At 38.9% G+C, this 20,007-nt stretch overlaps 1 protein-coding gene across 1 annotated transcript in view; it reads left to right on the top strand.

Annotated features, from left to right (window-relative positions):
- The window catches only part of TET1 (tet methylcytosine dioxygenase 1), a 61,614-nt gene that overhangs the window by 21,562 nt on the left and 20,045 nt on the right, over positions 1 to 20,007 (top strand). Inside the window, exons 3-6 of the mRNA XM_082002547.1 lie at positions 1,928 to 4,463; positions 5,686 to 5,776; positions 6,527 to 6,620; positions 19,349 to 19,557. Coding sequence (XP_081858673.1) covers positions 1,928 to 4,463; positions 5,686 to 5,776; positions 6,527 to 6,620; positions 19,349 to 19,557 — 2,930 coding nt within the window. The remainder of the gene's footprint in view (positions 1 to 1,927; positions 4,464 to 5,685; positions 5,777 to 6,526; positions 6,621 to 19,348; positions 19,558 to 20,007) is intronic.

Raw genomic sequence — 20,007 nt, 5'->3', positions numbered from 1 at the left:
ACATGGTTGGGACAACTTTTAGACTGATAGAGATCTTAGATATACTTTTGCTGAAGAAAAAACCCAGGAATTTCATGTCTTATTTCTTAAGTTAAGGTAATTGAAATTCAGAATTGTGGGGTTTTACTTTTCTGTGGTGGACCCTTACAATATTTTCTGGTACGGTTGCAGAGGTCTGTGTAATGCATTTACCCTGCTGACAATAGAGCTGCTTAACTGCTTTTGTGGATCCCTTAAAAATTGCTTGGTGATCCCCTGGGTCTGTGGGTCATTGGAAATCACCAGGATCCAGAGGAGTTCAGACTCACAGACCATTAGTCAGCATCTGTGTGTAATGAAAAAGCATTAAATAAGGTATCTGTCTGTCTTAATGTAATTTCCATAGGTTTGACTTAGCTGCATAGATGCTGGACATGTTTTTACATAGCATTTCCATAAGAATTTATGATGCCTCTTGCAGTATCTAGGGCATGTTATAGATTCGCAGTTTTGATTTTTATCAGTCGGGAATTGGTTGGGAGGTAAAAACTGGGCTCCAGATAGAGCTGGGTCCATATGCCTTGTTTTGCCTGGGGGTTTCTGGCAATTCCATCTCGATGGTTATGATTAATCATAAATCTATTTTGCTTTTGTTCTTCTGAGTTATTTTCTCAGAGAAGTCCATGTACTTTAGTTGGTATGACAACAAAACTCTGTCTGAATGTTTTATATTAAACTGGGTGCTATTTTCTGGGAACAGCTAGTATGTACTGTGCCAATGTATGGTTAATTAACCAGTTCTGTTCCTTATATCCAATTTGAAAAGCAGTACTGGTTTTCTTGTTAAGTAGGGCTTAAGGCTACAGATAATTTAAATAACTCTTCAATGTTACAATAAGAGTAAGTACCAGCACTATGTATTGTGATTTAAAAGTATTTTTAAAAAGAAAATATAAATTGAAATAAAATTTGATTAATGTAATAAAAATGGGATTCCTGCCTTTATTGCTGTTTCCGCCTGAATTCCTGCCTTAATTTTTTTTCTTTTTTAACTTAAATTGCATAACTCCTTACTTCATATCCATAATACTATCTTCAGGCCCGTATAGAGATTCTTTTCCAGGACACACTATTCTGACTCTTATCTAGATTTTGACGTTGCTTCAACCACACGAATTGTATAATATCAGCAAAGATTAAGAATATATGTAACCAAACTTTAGAGTTCACTAAAATACTGTTATGAGTAGCTTACATGAGAGACTGTTCGGAAATCTGGAAGTTACAATCTAGACGCAGAAGCTAAACACAGTGTTGAGAGGGTAGCTTTCAGGTGAGCTAATGTTAATCGGCTTACTATCCGTTTCAGCTTAGGTTTTGTGGGTGTGTGGTGGTGGTTTTTTTTTTTTTAAGGACTTGAAACTAAGCCTGAAAACCAGCCGTTCTTGCTAGAGTGTCCAGCCATGTGTTTTATCGGTTTACTGGTCTAGCCAAATTAGTAGCAATTTGGTATAGTTATACCAAACTTTTTGTGATACAAGCCTTTAGATTTCAGTCCTGGGTTGAACTCAAGGGAGACTTTCATCTGCCTGTGCAAATTCATTAAAAATTGAATCCTGATCTGATTCTAAATGATAGCATCCTTTATCTGTTCATATCTTTCTTTAGTTCACCACCACCACATGCACACACTTTCTTCCTCTGCCCTGTCTGCCCTTTTCTCCCCCCCGCCCCCAGTGGCGAAAAATTGTTATAAATGTGGACAGGGTCTTTAGGTTTTGGTGGTTTTTATGACTTCTTGTTTTTTTTCCAGTGTCTGTGCTTGTGCTTCATTAGGATATTCCTCATATCTGTCAAAATAGGGCTTAATTGCTTAACATTTTATGATTCTTATTTTTAATGTTTTTGAACAGCTGTTACAACAAATTGTTTTATTATTATTTTATAGGCAAATTTAGAAAACAAACCAGTAAATGGCCGCAGACCAGAACTCATGGAATGCAGTATATGTGGTCATGGTGAAAAATACAGGGTGAAAATAAACCAAACAGTACCCACTGAAAATGTGCAGTCTAAGGAGAAAGAAAGAATGACAGGCTTAGAAGCAGAGAAGTGGGCGCATAACGAGAAGCCATCTTTTGGTGCCCATGTCAATGGAGATATCCATGGAACTGTGACAGGCAACGAACACTTGAAAAATGCTGAAGACAGTGAAAGAGCAGTCTCTCCCAGTCAGTTAATTGAGCCAAAAAAGTCATTTGCACAGACCATCAAAAATGGCATAAAACCCCTACATTATTCACCACCAGAAGCAGGTGCTTCGCTGAAAAAAGTATCTGTAGAAGAAAGGGTAGATTGGACAAGCAACTCCCATATGCAATGGACGAAGGGTACCAATCTGAATAACATAGTAAACACTCTGACAACTGGCATTGGCTGTGTTCACCCAGAAGAACAAGGACGTGTTTTAATCAAAGAGGAAAACTGCACTTGCGGCGTCTTTGAGGATTCTGCTAAGTCAGTTTTGCAGACGGGTTCCATTTCGGATCTGCAAGAAAGCTTCTGTTGTCCTCCGGTGCCCGAAGAGGAAGTGCATGTAAGGAAGGATGGCTTTAAAGTACCTAATACGGAGACACAGCGTGAGGATTCTTCACTCCAGCCGACTTTCTTGTCCCTGATTAAAAACAGAAATTTAACTGTAGAGCAGGTTGTAGCTATTGAAGCTTTAACACAGTTATCCGAAGCCCCTCTAGAAACAACTTCACCAGCTAAAACTGGAAGTGCTGAACGTACAGAAGAAACAGCTTCCAACTTGCTCCATGGTTATAAAAGGGATATCTCATCCTCCTTCACATCGTCTGCATTAAAAGAAATCAAAGACACTTACTTACAGAACGAGCAACAGCTCTTGGCTCACTGCGCTCACTCGCAGAAGCAGCTCCCTAATAAGGCAGTGTTATACAATGGCCAAAGTTCAGTTTCTGAGTTGCGTGATAAACCTGCCAATCTGGCTGGTGAGATGTATAAATTACAGTTATCCTCAAGAGATACCAAAACTTTATCTGATTTAACATCTAATCCAAAACCATTTTCAGGATATACTACCAAGAAAAATTACACTCATGATCCAGTCGCCCTTGCACGGTATTGCAGTCCTTCACATAATGTCCAGCAAACAAGTAACAGCTTGGAAACTCTTGGCCAGTTAGAGCAAAAGCCAACCTGTAATGATTTGAACTTGGAAGCTAGCTCTTCGATCAAAGAAGGAGGAGTTCACAGCCAGGATGAAGAGGATGTAGCTACACAACTAACTCAACTTGCAGCGCTAATTGAATCAAACCAGACAAATCCAGAGCAGAAGCATGACATAAAGGCATCACTGCTTAATCTGATATCACAGGAGAGGCAGCCAAAATATAACCAAGATGTGCTGAAGAAAAAAGAATCTGTATTTTTTAGGCATAATTACAGTTCATTATTGTTAAAACAAAAACAACCAACAAATAAAAAAGGAAATGCCGTACCATGGAAACCAAGACACAAAAAGAAGCCTCAAGAAGCACACTATCAACAAAATAATCAAAACCAGCTAGAGCTGTTGTCGTGCCAGCATAGTGAGTTACAGGACATTTGGATATCATCAAAACTGCACAAGCTTGGTCAAACCATGCCACAGGACTCCAGAATAGCTCCGTCTGAAAAAAAATCTCCAAGAGCCAAAGTACAGAGAGCACTGAATCAAAATACGTTAGCTTCACAAGAAAAAACTAAATTATTTCTCCCACAAACACAGATAAAATTCCATAGATGTTTACCTGAAGTATCGCAAGAGAAAAAAAAAGACAGGTTGTTTGACTGTGAAGTGGTGAATGAGCAAATCAAAACTGCAGGTGCCGGTGACCTGCTAGGCATGGATCCACTGAAAAATGAAGTTGTTGCACGCAATCAATATAGCGACCTGTCCTCCCGTAATCCTCTGGCTTTTTCGCAACTGAAAACAGCATCCTTATTGAACAGACCAAGCGAAAACCTACAGATGTTTACAGAAAAATGTAATTCTCAGGTACAGCAAACAGGAAGTGTCAGTCAGACGCAACCTTTGCCTCAAATTTTTGATCAATCTAACCTGAGAGCTAACGAAATGTGTAGTGAAGACAAAACCTATATTCAGCAGGGTGCTGTCGAACAACAAGTAGATCCGAAGTCGCAGGTGCTGCCTGTTCCCTGTGGTGGGGCCCAGGTACCAGGTTCTGTTGAAGCGCTCAGGAATATGGAATGTGCGGGCGAAGTGACAGTTTTGACGTCAACCAGTTTGGGTACTGACCACCCACAGAGCACAGCCGACTCAGGGTGTTCTCCAGCAAAAAACACACTCAGCAGTTTCCTTGAATCACCTATGAAGTTTCTTGATACCCCTACAAAAAACTTAATAGATACACCTACAAAAAAAGGACAATCTGAATTGCCAACTTGTGACTGTGTCGGTAAGTCTTTTTGCTAACTTTTGCCTGTACCTTTCAGATGGAGGTGTGTTCATGTTGCTTCCTTTAATTGTGAGGAAACGTACTTGACACTTAGCTGTGGCAACAGGATCAGTATTTTGCCATTAGGAAATGGGAGGAAATTATTTTTTCCCTTTTTCTAACTTTTGCCTGGTGTTCTTTCGGCATGGCAAAATTGAGTATTTTTGGTATTGCAACTGGCAGGTTTAAATTCTCTAATTAAATTTAAACCCAGGAGGAAAAGGAGTTTTTCTGTTTGTTGCGTTGTCATTGCTGACTCGTGCTCTATGTGAGTTTATCTGCAGTATATCAGATTCTGATTTTTATGGTGAGGAACTAGTTTTTGCCTGAGATGGGCTGGGCAAAAATGTCATTGTTGCCTAAATGCTTTTACATAAGCAGTGGGGCATAGTTGTGGGCTGTCTTGTTACTGTCACTGTTAGTCCTGATGGCCGATGTCAGTTTGCCTTGAAGAGTCCATGTCAAAGGCTACTAGATGCTTCTCATCACAGAAAGGACAAGTAAGGTGGAGTTCAGCCAAGGCCCCGTATGTAATAATTTGTGCTGCAGGATGAGATGTCGGACTGAACTCAGTATTGAGGATTTTGCAAATACGGCTTGATTGATGGTGTTAGATGTGCTATGTTTTCAGACTATCAAAGTGCACAGATGGAAAAACAAGTCAGAGACTTAACAACAAATTGTACACAGGCAGATTGCTTCATCTTTGCTTTAACGTTCTGCATCAACAGAGTGCCAGTTGAGAGGCCTGGATTATGTTTTTTAGTTCTGTCATATATGACTATCAGTGAATTTTTTTCTTCCTCAATTCTCCTTTGTCTAAAATGAATTAATAATGTTTTCCTATAAACAAGGATATTGAGAAGCATACTTAGTCAATATATGCCAGCTCCTGTAATGAAAATTTATATATAGAGAGTGCAAAATACTACTATAATTAGGATTACTTTATAACGTGAAGAAAAAATGCTAGTAGATTAATAGGAAGAAACAAGTAAAGAAATAATTTTGATGCCTCTGAGGAGAAAAACCTGTCATACTCTCACTTGTTACGTTTCAGGGACCAGTTTTATGTATTGTAATTTAATTTGGAAGGCGTTTCTGTAAACCATTTCTAAGCTTACTTGTAATGGTATAAATAAATTTTGAATGTGCCAACTTAGTTTTCTCAACCTGCTTACAGAGCAAATTATAGAGAAAGATGAAGGCCCATATTACACACACCTCGGGACAGGACCAAGTGTTGCTGCTGTGAGAGAAATAATGGAGAACAGGTGAGGAAAATTCAGCATTTAATGCTCACAGTATTTTTGACTGTCTAAAGGAAAGGAAACAAGTGTTGCTGCTGTGAGAGAAATAATGGAGAACAGGTGAGGAAAATTCAGCATTTAATGCTCACAGTATTTTTGACTGTCTAAACAGGAAAGGAGAGAGATGAGAAATCAGGTGTTACGTTTAGCTTTGCTTTTCTAAACTTTTTGCCGTGCTCCTTTGTAAAGTGTTTTCCTGTTCAGATGTGCATGAGGTGGGCACTAGCATTTCAGTTCCAAACTCATGTGTCTTTTCTGAGCTCTTGCAACTTTAGGGTTGAATTTCAAGTGTGGTGTTGCTCTTAGGTGCCATTGAAGTCAATAGTAATGACAGAAATCAGCAGCTGGCAGAATGAGGTTTTCTATTGTCCTATGTGCAAAGAAGCTGTGGCAAACTGGGCAGAAAGGTCACATTAGTGACTAAATGCATTAGGATTTACATGCAGATAACATTTTCTTCGCCAAATAACGTTTCCTTAGTGGCAGAAGATTTTCATCAGAAAAGAGATGTCAAAAATCACTCTTGCAAATAGAATGATTAAGTTTAAGTGACTTCTAATGTCAAAAAATACTTTTTAACTTTTAAATATTTGGGTTTTCTTCTATTCTCAGTAAAGTAAAAATAATTTCGTTACTCTTGTTTTATTGAAAATATTTTCTGTTTTAAAATGGTCTACAGCAATTTGTTTTACTCATGAACTTTCTTAAATGCAGGTATGGAGCAAAAGGAAGCGCTGTAAGAATAGAGGTAGTGGTTTATACAGGAAAGGAAGGAAAAAGCTCTCAGGGGTGTCCAATTGCCAAGTGGGTAAGTTTTTATGTTACAGCAGTAAAATTGTTTTGTGTGGCTTTTAAATATCAAGTGATGTGTAGTCCTTGAGCTTAAATATAATCTGATCTTTATTGAAGATCTGATTCTTCATTTAATTGATCTGTAAGTCTGCCTGAATGATGAAGCTAAGGAAAACTATTCTTTTTTTAAATTTAAGATGTGGTGCTATATGTTATGCTGTGGTTTGAATGAGTGTAAAGAAGTGCTTAACAGAGCTAGCAGAGATGACCAAATCAAGGGTGAGAAGACCCTGACAGTGTCCCAAAGTTGGAGTGTCTGGTGAAATATGTTATTGGGAAGTGTGAGAGAAAAGAAGGGATGGTGGCTTGGGTGAGTTGAAAAACTATCCAGTAACGTTTTTAAAAACCCTTCTCAGTTGTATGAACACCTGAAGAAAAGAGAGTATGATAGATGAGGAAGTTCAGTCTCATATGCCATGGAGTTCAGTTCTTTTTTTGAGGGATTGAACTCAGTATTTGGAAATGTAAATGTTATGGTGACAGTTTTCACCCAAGTCTTGTCTCACATTGCTTCATAGGAGCCAGGAAATGAGGTAACAGACACAAGCTCCAGGAGAGAGCTTGGAAAGAATTGATTGTCCTTAATCTTTGCTGAAACCACCGAGGGAGGTAAAAAGTAGACTGAAAAATCTTGTAAACTGAGTTTTGGAAAATAATAAAAGAACTTAGTTGCTAAACAAACAAACAAAAAAATCTATTGCTGTATTTAGGAATTTCAGACTTGATTGAAAAAACGATGAAGATAACTGTACAGTTGGTAGTCTAGCGTTTGTAACTACATGACAAAAATAAGGTTATTACATGTTGTACGTGAATGATATTGCATGCTAAACACTGCTTATTTTTGCAACAGTCAAAATGTGGTTTTCATACTCAATACATAAACTATTTTTCAGAAAGGAATCCCATATGTGCGTGTTGCTTCAGATAATATTTAATAACAAATCAGCATCCAAGGAAAAAAAGATGGTAAAACTAATTTCATAAGCAACTGACCCCAAAAGAATGGAATTATTTTTTTCAGCGATTCAACTAAACAAAACACTGAGTTCTAAGACAGGACAGGAGTTAAAAATCTTACCTTGGAAATAGTTGGAAAGAAGGCATTTAAAGCTAACCCTTAACTTCGATTTTTTTTTTTTTTTTCCTGTTGCCAATTATCAACATACTGTCTTTTATGTAAAACAGAAATGATAGATTTTATTTCATATCTGCATGACTGTAGGTGTCCAACATGTGTGTACATTATGGCAGACAGAAAGCACTTGGGTGCATACAGAAAAGGCTGTTTAAGATATGGGGACCTGCTCTCCAGTTAGTTAGATTTTCACATTTCTGTATGTAATGTGTTTGCAAGAGTAAACTTCAATGTTCCTTTAACTTAAGTTCCAATCTTGTTTTGTGCAGCAGTGACTTTTTTTGTGTGCCGGTTCAGACCTAAAGAGGATGAATGCTTTTCCAAGTCTTCTAACTGTTACTGTGTGACTGTTCAATACAAGAGAGGGAAGGAAATCACTGAAATCTCCTCTGTAGAACTGTTTCATCCTGTATAAAATCCACATTTTGGGGTTGGTATTCATAATGTGTTGCATTAACTTTTCATTGGCAATGCTAATTTTAATCCTTATAACAGAGCATATTTGGGTTTTGGCTATGACCAAAGAAACATAATTGTGAAATTTGTTTGAAAGCATATGGAAAAAGTTTGCTGTGCTCTCTGATAATTGCAGTCACAAGGTTCTGTCATATGCACAGAGACTTTCACTTACTCAGTTACAGTGTACTTTGGGAAGACTCATTTCTGCTTTGCAGATGGACGAGCTATTGAGAAGGGCCTAGGGCTCCTGAGGGACTTGCTGGTGAGAGCACCGCGATGGAGCTCTGCGGAAGCAAATATGATAAGAAAAAATTGAATGTGTCTGATCATATTAAACTATTTTTCCCAATTAATTATCCCTATTTTGACTAGATAATTTTGTCTTATTGGTTCATTAGAAACATTTTGAGATTAAAGGAGGCTTTCTAAATACCTGTGTCCATACATTCTTCTGTTAGTGACTGCATTTCATAATACTGATTCCCTCCTAAATTGTTTTCACTTAAGTGGCTCTATTTCTCTTAATGTGCCTGGTGTGTTAAACATTTACTGAGACAGACTCCTTTCCCCAAAAGGAGCTGATGTTTTCTTTCTTAGACTTCAGGTTACAATGAACTTGCATAATCTCTTCTCTTTCAGTCTTCTTTAGCGAAGAAATAAACATCTGTCTCCTCTGTATTTTTTTCAGATGTAATATTTTAGGGTGATACTTCGTCCCTCTGAATGTAGACAAGAATGCTGCTATTAGCTGAACTTAAATATTATCAGTAATTATTACGTAGGGTTTGAAACCTTATGATAGTTGTATGTGTAAGCATTAGTAGATTGACACCTACAGAAGCTAAACTCTGTGCAGTGAGGATGAGCCTGCTGTTTTTTTCGCTACATGTGGTGGCAAGGAGACTGCTTGACCTCTGATTTTTTGGTTTTTGTTGTTGAATCAGAAATTGTATTGTCTCATTAATAGTTTTGCCTGAGATTTCAAATGTGTCGATAACTGTGTAGGTGATAACTGTGTGATTAGAAAATAACTTACCATTCTGTGACATACGCTGGGGTAAATGTACTCTTCTTTCTTTTCTGTTTGGATTTCTTTTGCTTTTTTGCTTTGTCTAAGTTCATCAAGCTTCTTCATAATAAGTTAGAGGAAAAAAAGGTTTGCAGTACTGAAATTACTGGCCTGTCATTCTTAGTAGCCTGTTCATATAATAAAAAGTTTTCATGTTACTGTGCATTTCCTATAACCAGCCAGTGATGCATGACTTGACTCTTATTGGTCCCATTGTTTTATCAGTGCTTTGGCTGATAGCGATGTGTTGTGGGTTTTTTTCTGCTCTCAGTATTCCTGGTGGTAAATTACGATTACCTCAATTTATGTGAAATGGTTTATGAATTTGTTAGTTTTCTGTGAGTAACTCGCTGTAAGCATCATTCTGCTGTACTGAAGTCAAAGGTACGTGTCACTGCCCGCAGAGGAGGTCAGCTTCGGGTCTTAGTGTTTTCTGGAGTAAACCTATTTCCTATAGGTTCTTTCTCTTGGTTTCAGCAGACGTTGACTTGGATCAACTAGGCTATCGTTGCTATCTGTTGTCTTTATTGAGAGTTGCTATGTAATTTTTAAGGCTCCAGCTCTGAATAAGACGAGAGATAAGAAGCGATAAAAATGGCCAGGTCAAGGGTGGAGGTCCTTTGTGCTGATACCCTGTCTCCAGAGCTGCCCGATAGCAGAAAGATGTAAGAGCAGGGCAGTTGCCTCCAAGAAGGCTCACTTAGTTTCCAATAATTCATAGCTTTGTGGTTCCCTGAGCTGGAAGCAGTGTCTTTTGTGTTCAGTTGCCTTTCATAAATGTTGTCATCTTTAGTTCTCCTTTTCCTTCCTGTTCTCCTATGCTAGGAGTTAAAATGCTGTTGATGATAATGTTTTCATCCTTGTGCTCTGTTCCCAGTAATTCCTAGCAGTTGTTTTTGCTTTTTCTCCATAGCAGAGCAGTGATTTGGCATTTTCATAGTGCTTTCTACCATTATGCCAGATTCTCATTCCTGCATGGCCAACTCTGAGTCCATCTCTATCTAAAATTAAAGTTGTTTTCACCATGTGCACTAAATACGCACATCTACAGTGAATTTCATCTGCCATTTTACTGTCCGCTCAGCAGTATAGTTCCTCCTTCATTTGTTTGCAGACTGTGCTTGTCTTCACTACTCTGAATTGTTTAGTGTCATCAACAAATATTGTCATCCTTTTATTTACCCTTAACAAACAAGCTGAAGAGCACAAGCTTGAACACAGTTCTACAGTGCTCCCATCGGAGACATACCAGCCTTTGTTTCGTGTCTTTTCACCAATTATTCATGTGTGGTCTTTTAATTTGTCCCAAGACACATGGGGGTTTTTTTAAGAGCCTTTACTAAGGGACCTTACTGAATGGCTTTTGGAAATCTAGAAAGACTGGCAGTATGACTGAGCAGTGACTTCACTTCAGAAGAGTTTACTTGACTTCTCCCTGTGCATCACACTTTCCTGTGCGATCGCTGCTTTGCCCCATGCAGATACCAGGCTACTGTGATGACTGAATCAACGTATTTCTTCTAGGATCTTTTTACCGCGCGATACCCCCTTGGTACTCCCCCTTGGTAGTCTTCAGGCCCCCTGGTACTAATGTGTTACAAATCAAGACAGCACACATGACAATACTTCAGTTGTTTCATCCTTGAGTTTCTTTGGTGGATATTATCTCAACTTGGCAAATTGCTGCTGGTGTGGGGGGCTGGTTGTTTGGTTTTGGGTTTTTTTGTCACTGTTGTCCTACAGCCACTTTTGTCAGGGCTTTAACTTCGGAAAAAAATCCTTGGCTGTGCCCTGTGAAGAAGGTTTCTGACATAGGAATCTTCCTAAGCTTCTTGTTGGTGAACACAGCAGAAGTGGGTTTTGCATCTTGAGCCTTATCTTCTCTAAGCACCTTTTTTTGTATGTTTGTTTTTTCTTTTGTTTTAATAAACACTTGGATGATCTGCTGACCCTTCAGATTCTGTTAGCCTGCTGGTGACCCTAATTTGTTTGAAAATACAGTATTATGAGGCTTTATGCCTTTTCCAAGTAGTTTCTCAAACTCTTTCACTTCTGTACTGTCTGTCAGCCTTTTTTGGTTTTATATTTATAACTTGACAGTCCTTTATCTTTTCTGTAGTGTTGGTTGTACATTGGTAGGATATATAAATAATAAAAAATAGGGGTGGATTAAAAATGGATAAAAAATCTGATTACAAATACTTTAAAAATACAGTTAAATTTGAAATTAGTCCTGTACAGACCTAAACCTAATATTAGCCTCTGAAATTAATCAAATTTTTAGAAGTAATGCTTGGGTAGCCTGCTTTTATAACCAAGATTTTTATAGATCATTGAACTGATAGGAATTTGTAGCTAAATGTCAGAAACTACAATTTGTTGAGTGCTGAATGAGCCTTGATAACAATAAATTGTTCTGCAGATGCAGGGGAGATGATTTTTTTCAGTTTGCGAGTTTAGTTTGAGTTGAGAAAGTGATGGAAATTGGGAATTGAAAAAGCAAGACGACTGAGAAGTTACTGCAGCTTCTAGGCTCTCTATGTGTAAGTTATTGTTAGTATTAGAAGAGATGTGTAATTTATTAAAGAAGAAGAACTGACGAATGCGCAAGGTACTTTGCTCTGCAGTGGATGATCATTACTAATCAACCGAGCTGTCAGAGGACCACTTCATCTGGGAGTCAGGACTCTGATGCTTATTTTCTGTATCCTGCTTGGCAGTGAAATGGTCAGGAGGTCTGGTGCGGTACTGCTAGCTAGGGGATAGTGATGCTGTTGTGCTATTTGGAACATGATAGAGTGAGGAATTTTTGAAATGGCCTTCAAAAAGGCTTTAAAGTAAATTCTCCTGGACTGACAGTTCCCTGGCCGCAGGTTTAAGTAGAATGTGCAGCTCCATTCCGCTTTAAACGGAGTACTGTACTTGAAGCTTTTATTTAATTTATTTAACTGTCTTTATGGTTAAATGAAGTTCTCTGTAGGACAAGTTTGTAAAGGAATTAATTTTGGCACATGGAAAAGGTGGTTGGTGGGGGTTTTGTTCACCTTTTTGCACAACGTTGTATTTGAGCATCAGTTCCTTGCCATGATGTTAAGTTAGTGTGTGTTGCAGGTACTGTAGCTGTGCAGCCACTATTTTCACTGTTTGCTGGGAGGCGTACCTGCTAAATACAGAATTAGAGGGGTTTATTTTGGATAGAAATATTTGTCATGTTAGCCAAAGTAAAGCTGTTCTTTAAGTGCTGCAGTGCTTTGAGATTCAAATTACGAGAAACTTTTATATGGTTTCTGAAGTAAATAGCAGTGTTTTAATATTGTTTAATATGAAAAACTACTCAAAAAAACTATTTTAATAGACTAAATGTGAAACATAAAAGCTATGTTAAGGTAAACAAAGTTAAGTATTATAAAAGAGCAAGTATTTAAGTTGCTATTATCACTACTTTAATTAAGACAAATGGGATATCTGAACAAACTGAGAGAGTAGGTTCTTACGTCATCCATATCATACAAAGTGCAGTTTACTGTTGCCTGCAATATAATAGAAAGGGAAGTTTGAGGCGGTGAGGAGGGTAAGAGGGCACTGGGAATTGAGACTTGAATTTTGTCTTCATTTCTGCAGTAGTGGTTGCATGATTATAGAAGAATCACTTCACCTATATATACTGCAGTCTGCTCATTTGTAAACTGTACAATACCACTTCCAGCAGCAACTTGAAAAAAGTATTTGCAGGTGATTGCAGATATCACACTTCAGTGATATTCCTGTAAAAATAGCTAAATTGCTTCATAGTATTGTGATTGGTAACTGGTAAACTGATGGAGGCAAAATCTGCAGGCTAGAAAACTTGGAGCCAAACTGTTCTGAGAGAGTTGCCTATTTCAGGAAATTACAGTGAGCAGTTAAGCTATGTTCTCACTTTAAAATCAACTACTGATATCCTGCAAAGGGTTGCAGTGGAGCCACATGGAGGTGAAATAAACCTAAAAAGGACCTTTTTGTTGGTTCCTCTTTTTTTATCCAGTAATTTACAGCAGTGTATTTAGCTCGCAATTTAAATTTTGTACCATTTGCTAGTGGTGTCTGTTTTATATCATGTTAAAGTTAACACAACTATTCTGGTGATCCTAAAGTAATTTCTCATCCATGTGGTAATTCAGCATCTGGTATGCTGAGCTTCTGCAGTTTGACTCCTAGCTACTTACATAAGTCATGTACGTGCTAATTTAGACAGACTGGCTTATGTTTAAGGACATCAAGTGATTTTTATTCAGTGTACTTATTCCTTGTTCTAGAGCTCCCGCCAAGGGTTGAGACAGTTGCTTCAACAATCTAAAAGAAATAATTCAAGTAAGTAGAACTCAAGCATTTGGACAGCTGAAGCAGGTTTTACTGGTAGCATAAGTTTAGTGATGCTGTTCAATGTATTCAGAAATGATTTGAAAAGAGTGGGAGGCGCTGAGGTGACAAACTGCTGACGATACAAAGTTTTTCAGGATAATGAAGAGGAGGGACAGATATTGTGAAGAGCATGAAGGACTTGTGATCCAGAATGCATGGCCACTAAAATGATAGATAAAACTCACTTGATGAATATAAAGCTACACAAAAAGAGTGTTTATATGCATATATGCAGTGATGGATGCTAGGTTGAGTGTTAACTGCTTGGGATAATAGTTCATTAGACAGCAGCTTCAGTGTTCAGTAGTGATGAAAACAGCAAAAGAAACTGGCGAGGGTTACTGGGGAGGAATAAAGAAAACATGAAATGTAATTATGCCTCTCTGAGAAAGCATGCTGCACCTCAGTCTTGAACACTGTCTGTGGTCCCCCAACTCCAGAAAGTGCAGCAGAACTGGGAAAGACAGGCAGAGGTACAGACCCTCATCAGCCTGGCAGAGAGGGAAGGGGAGAAAGCAGGACACTCTAAAGTCTTTGGTGGCATGGAGAGCTGAATAGCAATCTATTTTTCACAGTCTCATCCTATATCAAAATTAGATGACACTAGCAGGGGGTGAGCTCAGCACGACGAAAAGGTAATGTTTTTTTCTTTCACGTAGTCTGCGATTAAGCTTTGCCCAGGAATTAATGTCATGGATGGTAAAACGCTGTGTAGATTTAGAAGTAAGTGGACAAATGCACAGAAGGCAAATCCTTTCAAAGCTGGAAGAAAGTAAGACCCCTGAGCTGCTGGCAGGTGGCTGGAAGGTGCCCGGCAGCAGTTGTTGAGAAGCAACTCCTCTTAGTCACTGTCAGGATCAGGATAAGGCTGGACAGTCCGCTCCTCTGTCCTCGTCCTGCTCTTGTATTCTTCCGTTCTTTAATTCTTAGCATCCCTTTCTGTCTCTTTGCTATCCTTGTATGTGAGGGAGTGCAAAACTAACTTTTCCTCTTATTTATCCCATAACCTGTTGCTAAATTGCTGGAGCAAGTTCTGCTGTGTATGGCACCTCTTCAATAAATATGCTCTAGTTTTTGGTTCATGCTTACTGTTAGGAAAATTGGGTAAACTTCTGCCGTTGTGACTTGCAGAAACAGAGGTTTAGCTGTGGTATGATGCCATAATATGGCATCAGTAATATTGATCGTATTTCTGTCCTAGCTGTCAGGCTGTGGCTCAGCTTGAAGGCTTGCTTATATTCTCAGTTTCTGCCATGTGAGAATATCTGGGCTTGAATTGCTGTTTTCCTTTAGACATACACATAGAAGAACACATGGTTAGCCATTGTAAGGCAGAACAGGCATGGTACAGAAAGCAGTGGGGGTGGGTGCTCGACTACAGCACAGGAGGGATTTACAAAACTTGGTTTTGAAAACAGCCAGAATAAATGAGCATCCTGCCCAAATCGGCAACCTACAAGGATGACACCTGTGGTAGTGTGTGTCCAAATATGTATGTGTGTCCAAATATGCATGTGCATAAAAAAGCTCTTTGGAAGGGGGGGGTGTCCCATTTCAGTTTTTCATTTTGTCCTAGATACGATTATGTTGGCAGACAGGTTGAGGGAGCGGGTAGCGTGGAACTTCATGCCGAACAGGGCTGACGGGTATCAGTCAAGCGTTGTGGGGAAGTTTGTCAGGCCCGTTGCTTTCCAGAAGTGCTGCGTTGCAGCTGAAGCGGATCATTCATTGTCAATGTGGGAATCTTTTGGTGGATGCTCAGTACTGATGACCGTTGTTGCTTGCTAAAATGAGTTTAGGGATAATCTGTCCCTACATACCTGTAAAAAGATAACCATATGACATTTAAGTGTTATATAATGCTTTACAAGCTTACTACAAGTCTGTTTTGTTGATTACATTATTTTTCTATGTGAGTCACTAAGAAGGTGTGGTTATTTTGTGTGGAAAAGTAATTACAGGGGAAAAGTTTTTATCCTTCCATTTTAAAAAGCTAGCGTTCAAGTTCCACTGCTTAACAAATGCTTATTTTCCCATTCCTTTTAAACGCATTAGGGACCACAATTAAACAAAGTGTAGTATTAAGTTATTTACTTTATCACTGTTGTTAACTACATCACAGAAATCATGAATAGTACCAAGGACTTTTGGAGACAAGATTTGCCAGCTGATTTGTGCATTGTTCACAGTCTGAAGAAACGTATGGGGACTTGCTCTGTTTGTTGCGTATTTAATATTTGGCATCTCGGTGTTTCATAGTTAAACAATAAGTACACTGGGAATTACGTTTGCAAACTTTCAAGAGCAAATAAATAGGCATATAAAATTATTGTATAAAGAATTGATTAATAAATTGCATTATTACCGTATTCTCTGTGGCTGTGACAGCGTACTATTTCCATTTGCCTTACTGATGAGGACCACTGTGACAAATGCATGCTGAAAAGAAAAGAATGAAGTGAACTAAAGCGTAGGCCGAGATAGTACATATGCTACTCTCCTGGTGACATCATTAAGGTGGTGTTGCTGTTGTATGAATTTAACAAGTGTGATGTTTCTATAAAGTAAATAGCAGTGGGGGAGTGGCAATGAAGTGATGGGTAGTTGGTTAAAACACTGTAGTTTGGGGATGTTTAAGGGGGAAAAGATCTTGGAACCATCCCAAGCAATTTCAAGCTGCAGAAACTGGAATGGGAATAAAGAAATAAACTAGACACAGCTAAAGAGTAATTGAAGAAATGATCAGTCAACTAAAGCCTTACTACATCCATTACTTAGAAAAATAGTAAGAAATCTGATCTGTAAGCACATGAGGCAAAATCTTGATAAGCTTGTAGTCATATTTTGGATTGTACCAATTACTCGGTAACCACAAGTTTAGTGACAAAAGCAAATGCAGTCAGTTTTGCTTTAGCTTAATAAATATATACATATAATACAATATACCTATAATTTACTGTAGAGTTCAAAAATTTATTTGATGCAGTGAAGCACTGGAAGGCAAATGACAAGTTGGAAATTAGCAGAGTTACATCAGTGTTAACGTAACTAAGAAGTCAGCAAGTCAAGCAGTGCAGTGGCAGTTTCCCCCACTAGAAAATTGTTAAATCGTCAAGAATGGCATGATGTTTCTGTTGGCTGAATTTATCCTATGGTTTTCAGTCATCCTGCTCAAATGTGCTTTTCTGTATATTGAGTGTGGCATTGCTGTGGATTTATTATTATTACACAAGGGAGGCTCTGTTTATTACTGCTTTGAGAATGTCAGCCATAGCATGTGAAGGGCATCGTCAGGTTATATGGGAAAAGCAACACGGCTCCAGCTATGTCTGCACTGTCACTGGCTGTGGGCCGGAGGAGCTGTGCCTGTTTGGGAGCAAGTTGCATTCTTCTAAGGCTGTAACGGTCAGGTGAGAGAAGTGCCTTATCTCTGGTAACAACAGGATGGGAGCACTCCAGCTGTAGCAGTCAGATAGGCATATGTGTAACCTCTGAAGAGCCACAAGAATTAAATTCAGACAACTAATAAATCCATTAGCTACCTTTGTGGCCTGAAAGATGATGGATTGTAAAATGGTTTTGGGTCTAGTAAGAGTATTACGTTCTCCACTGCGTGCATAATGAAGCAAATTTTGGCAATGTTTAACTCCAGGGAAGTGTGGTGTTAGTTTAAAGGAAACTATAAATTTCCTTCCTGTCCATTTGTCATTTTTCTTGGACTGTGTATTTCCAGTTTAGGACTGGATGAGAACTCGGAAAGGGCAACCTGATGTTGTACTTGGAAACTAAGAGGTACCAGATTTCCTTGCTGAAGTGACAAAGTCTAGAAACCAAACAAGGAGAAAAGAGATTAAAAGCATCACCCTTCATGCTGAGTAACAAAATTAAATTCCTCTCCTCCTGACCTGAAGGAACTGTACTGCCTCAGGAATGTAAAACTCACCCTGACATGAATAACCTGTATTGTGTATCAGCCATAACAGATTTTCTGTAAACCTCACTCAGATGTAAATGAGTTGCATTATTTTTCTTTCTTTATAAAAAATACTGTACTGGTTGGTCAGTCACAACCAAGATTCCTTTTGAGGAATGATATTTGAGATGCATTTGCTTGTTTTCTCATTAAGTTTAATGCTGGCTGTAAGACTGTATGATTAACTTTAGAAGGGTGAGACTTTCTCTCTTGACACAAATTAACTTTAAGCTTGCTTCTTCCTGCTGAGGCTGCACAGATTCCCTCTGAAACTGTTCATCTATTAAAAATGTTTTCAGTTGCAGATTAATTGCAGGTGTACGTTGGTCCCCACTTTTAATGAGTTCGAATAATTTAGATATTCACAGCTGATCAGGCTAGGGATCACACATGAATGACAGCTGCACGTCTGGCAACAAAGAAGCTGTGATGTCAGTCCGATAGGGAATCTGCCTGAAAACTCAGATATGTGGAGATATTCAAAGAGTAAGTGAAACTCCGTTGCCTTCCTGCTTTTGTAGTCCATGACTTGTAATGTGTCTGCGGGAGTTCTGCTGATGGAGAGGGGGTGTTGGGTGGGAAGCCAGGGTGACAAACCGCTTGTCCTGCGCAAGCGTATTGCTGCAGAGCTGGTGGAGAATGTGTGCAATGTAAGGGCTCGCCGTCAGCACGTGGTGCGGAAGGGAGGCTTGCTGGTCCCCATCCTGTGTACAACAGAGCGAGGAAGAGGGTTTAGCCTCTCGTGCCCGAGAGGGGTCCAGGCCTAACCTTGAAGCTTAACGCTGAGGTCTTGACACCTTTGTTAGAGGCCTCATGCAGGCTATGCTGGCTAAAACACATCTGAAGCACAGATAAACATATTTTAAAAGATTATGTTCTTGTATTACTTTAATACCTTTTTTTGGTCTTTTTGCAATGCAACTCCGTTTCAAATTGTGATAAAAGCCTAAATATGTGGGAGTAGGACTGTCTAGCTTTTTTTAGTTCAGTGGTATGTTGTACTGTTCCATATTGTGTTAGTCTTCGTGTTTTATGGGTAAGGTTGACAAAGATTGCTTTCCATATCGTACAGTTCCATAAAAAACATCAGCACTCTGCTAAGAATTTTAATGTAGGTCGTCTAGGGATACATTCTGAAAAATCTCATTGCTTCCTTCACTATGGGACACAATTTATTTTCATCGCTTTCTTCTAATCTCACTTTGCATGATGGGAACCATCTTCTGTACTGATGCGTCACTGTGGTAACCATCCTAACACATGCATACGTGTGCTTTTGTGGTGTGCTTTTCTGTACCTGCATTCTGGATTTTGGCAGTATGTTTTCTGTATTGTTTTCAAGGTAACTGTTAGGTTCTTAGTGGATCTCTTGTCTCAGGGTTACTATTTCCTTCTAGTGCTTATTTTCCTCTTAATGTGCAGAACACCTAAAATATTCCTCCTCCTGTAAAATGTACTGCTATTTCTTCTACAGGTAAAAAGGTAATGCAAAATCGTGTTCTACACCAGACATTCCTGCTTGCTGATGGACAGTCTTAGGGCAGCAGTATTTCTTACTCTTCCAGGCTTTACATGTCCCAGAGAAGAGTAACGCTTTACGTGTTTCCTACACTTATCAAAGAATAAACAAAATGATTCTTCCAGGTGATACGAAGAAGTAGTGATGAGGAAAAGTTGCTGTGCTTGGTGCGTCAGCGTGCAGGACACCACTGTCAAACTGCCGTCATCGTGATTCTTATACTGGCCTGGGAAGGGATCCCTCACCTCTTGGCCGATACGCTGTACAAAGAACTGACGCAGAGTCTCAGAAAATACGGCTGTCCCACGAGCCGCAGATGTGCGTTAAATGAAGAGTAAGTGACTTTAATAGGAAATGATTGTTGTGTTGCCTTTTGAATGCAATAAATAATTTGAGGATTCAATAGTGAGACTAATAAAATAAATATGCAAAAGCTCATTTAAAATTACAAACCACTAGGTGTCATTTCAGTATAAAACTTAGTTCCTGGCTTCTCCTAGAGACCAGGCTCTAAGTGATAGCTGTACGTGGTACACCCAGGGACGGGCGCGGCAATGAATGTCTCTCCTGGCTTTGCAGACACTGCCCAAGACATTCAGTGTGCCCTTTGCACACATGGCCACGCTAAAGAGCCGCTAAGAAGGTGATATGTGACGTTTTAAAATAAATGAGAGATTGAACACTCATAATTAGGATCTTCTTCTCTGTCTGAGAGAAATTTAGCTTAGCTGACTAGATAATATATTTCAACTGAGGTTCTGTAGTAGTGCTGCCTTTGTGGCGA

This window comes from Phaethon aethereus (genome assembly GCF_964289735.1).
Source record: "Phaethon aethereus genome assembly, chromosome: 7".
Classification (NCBI taxonomy): Eukaryota; Metazoa; Chordata; class Aves; order Phaethontiformes; family Phaethontidae; genus Phaethon; species Phaethon aethereus.
The sequence above is the reverse complement of the archived record's forward strand: the minus strand, read 5'-3'. Positions and strand labels throughout refer to the sequence as shown.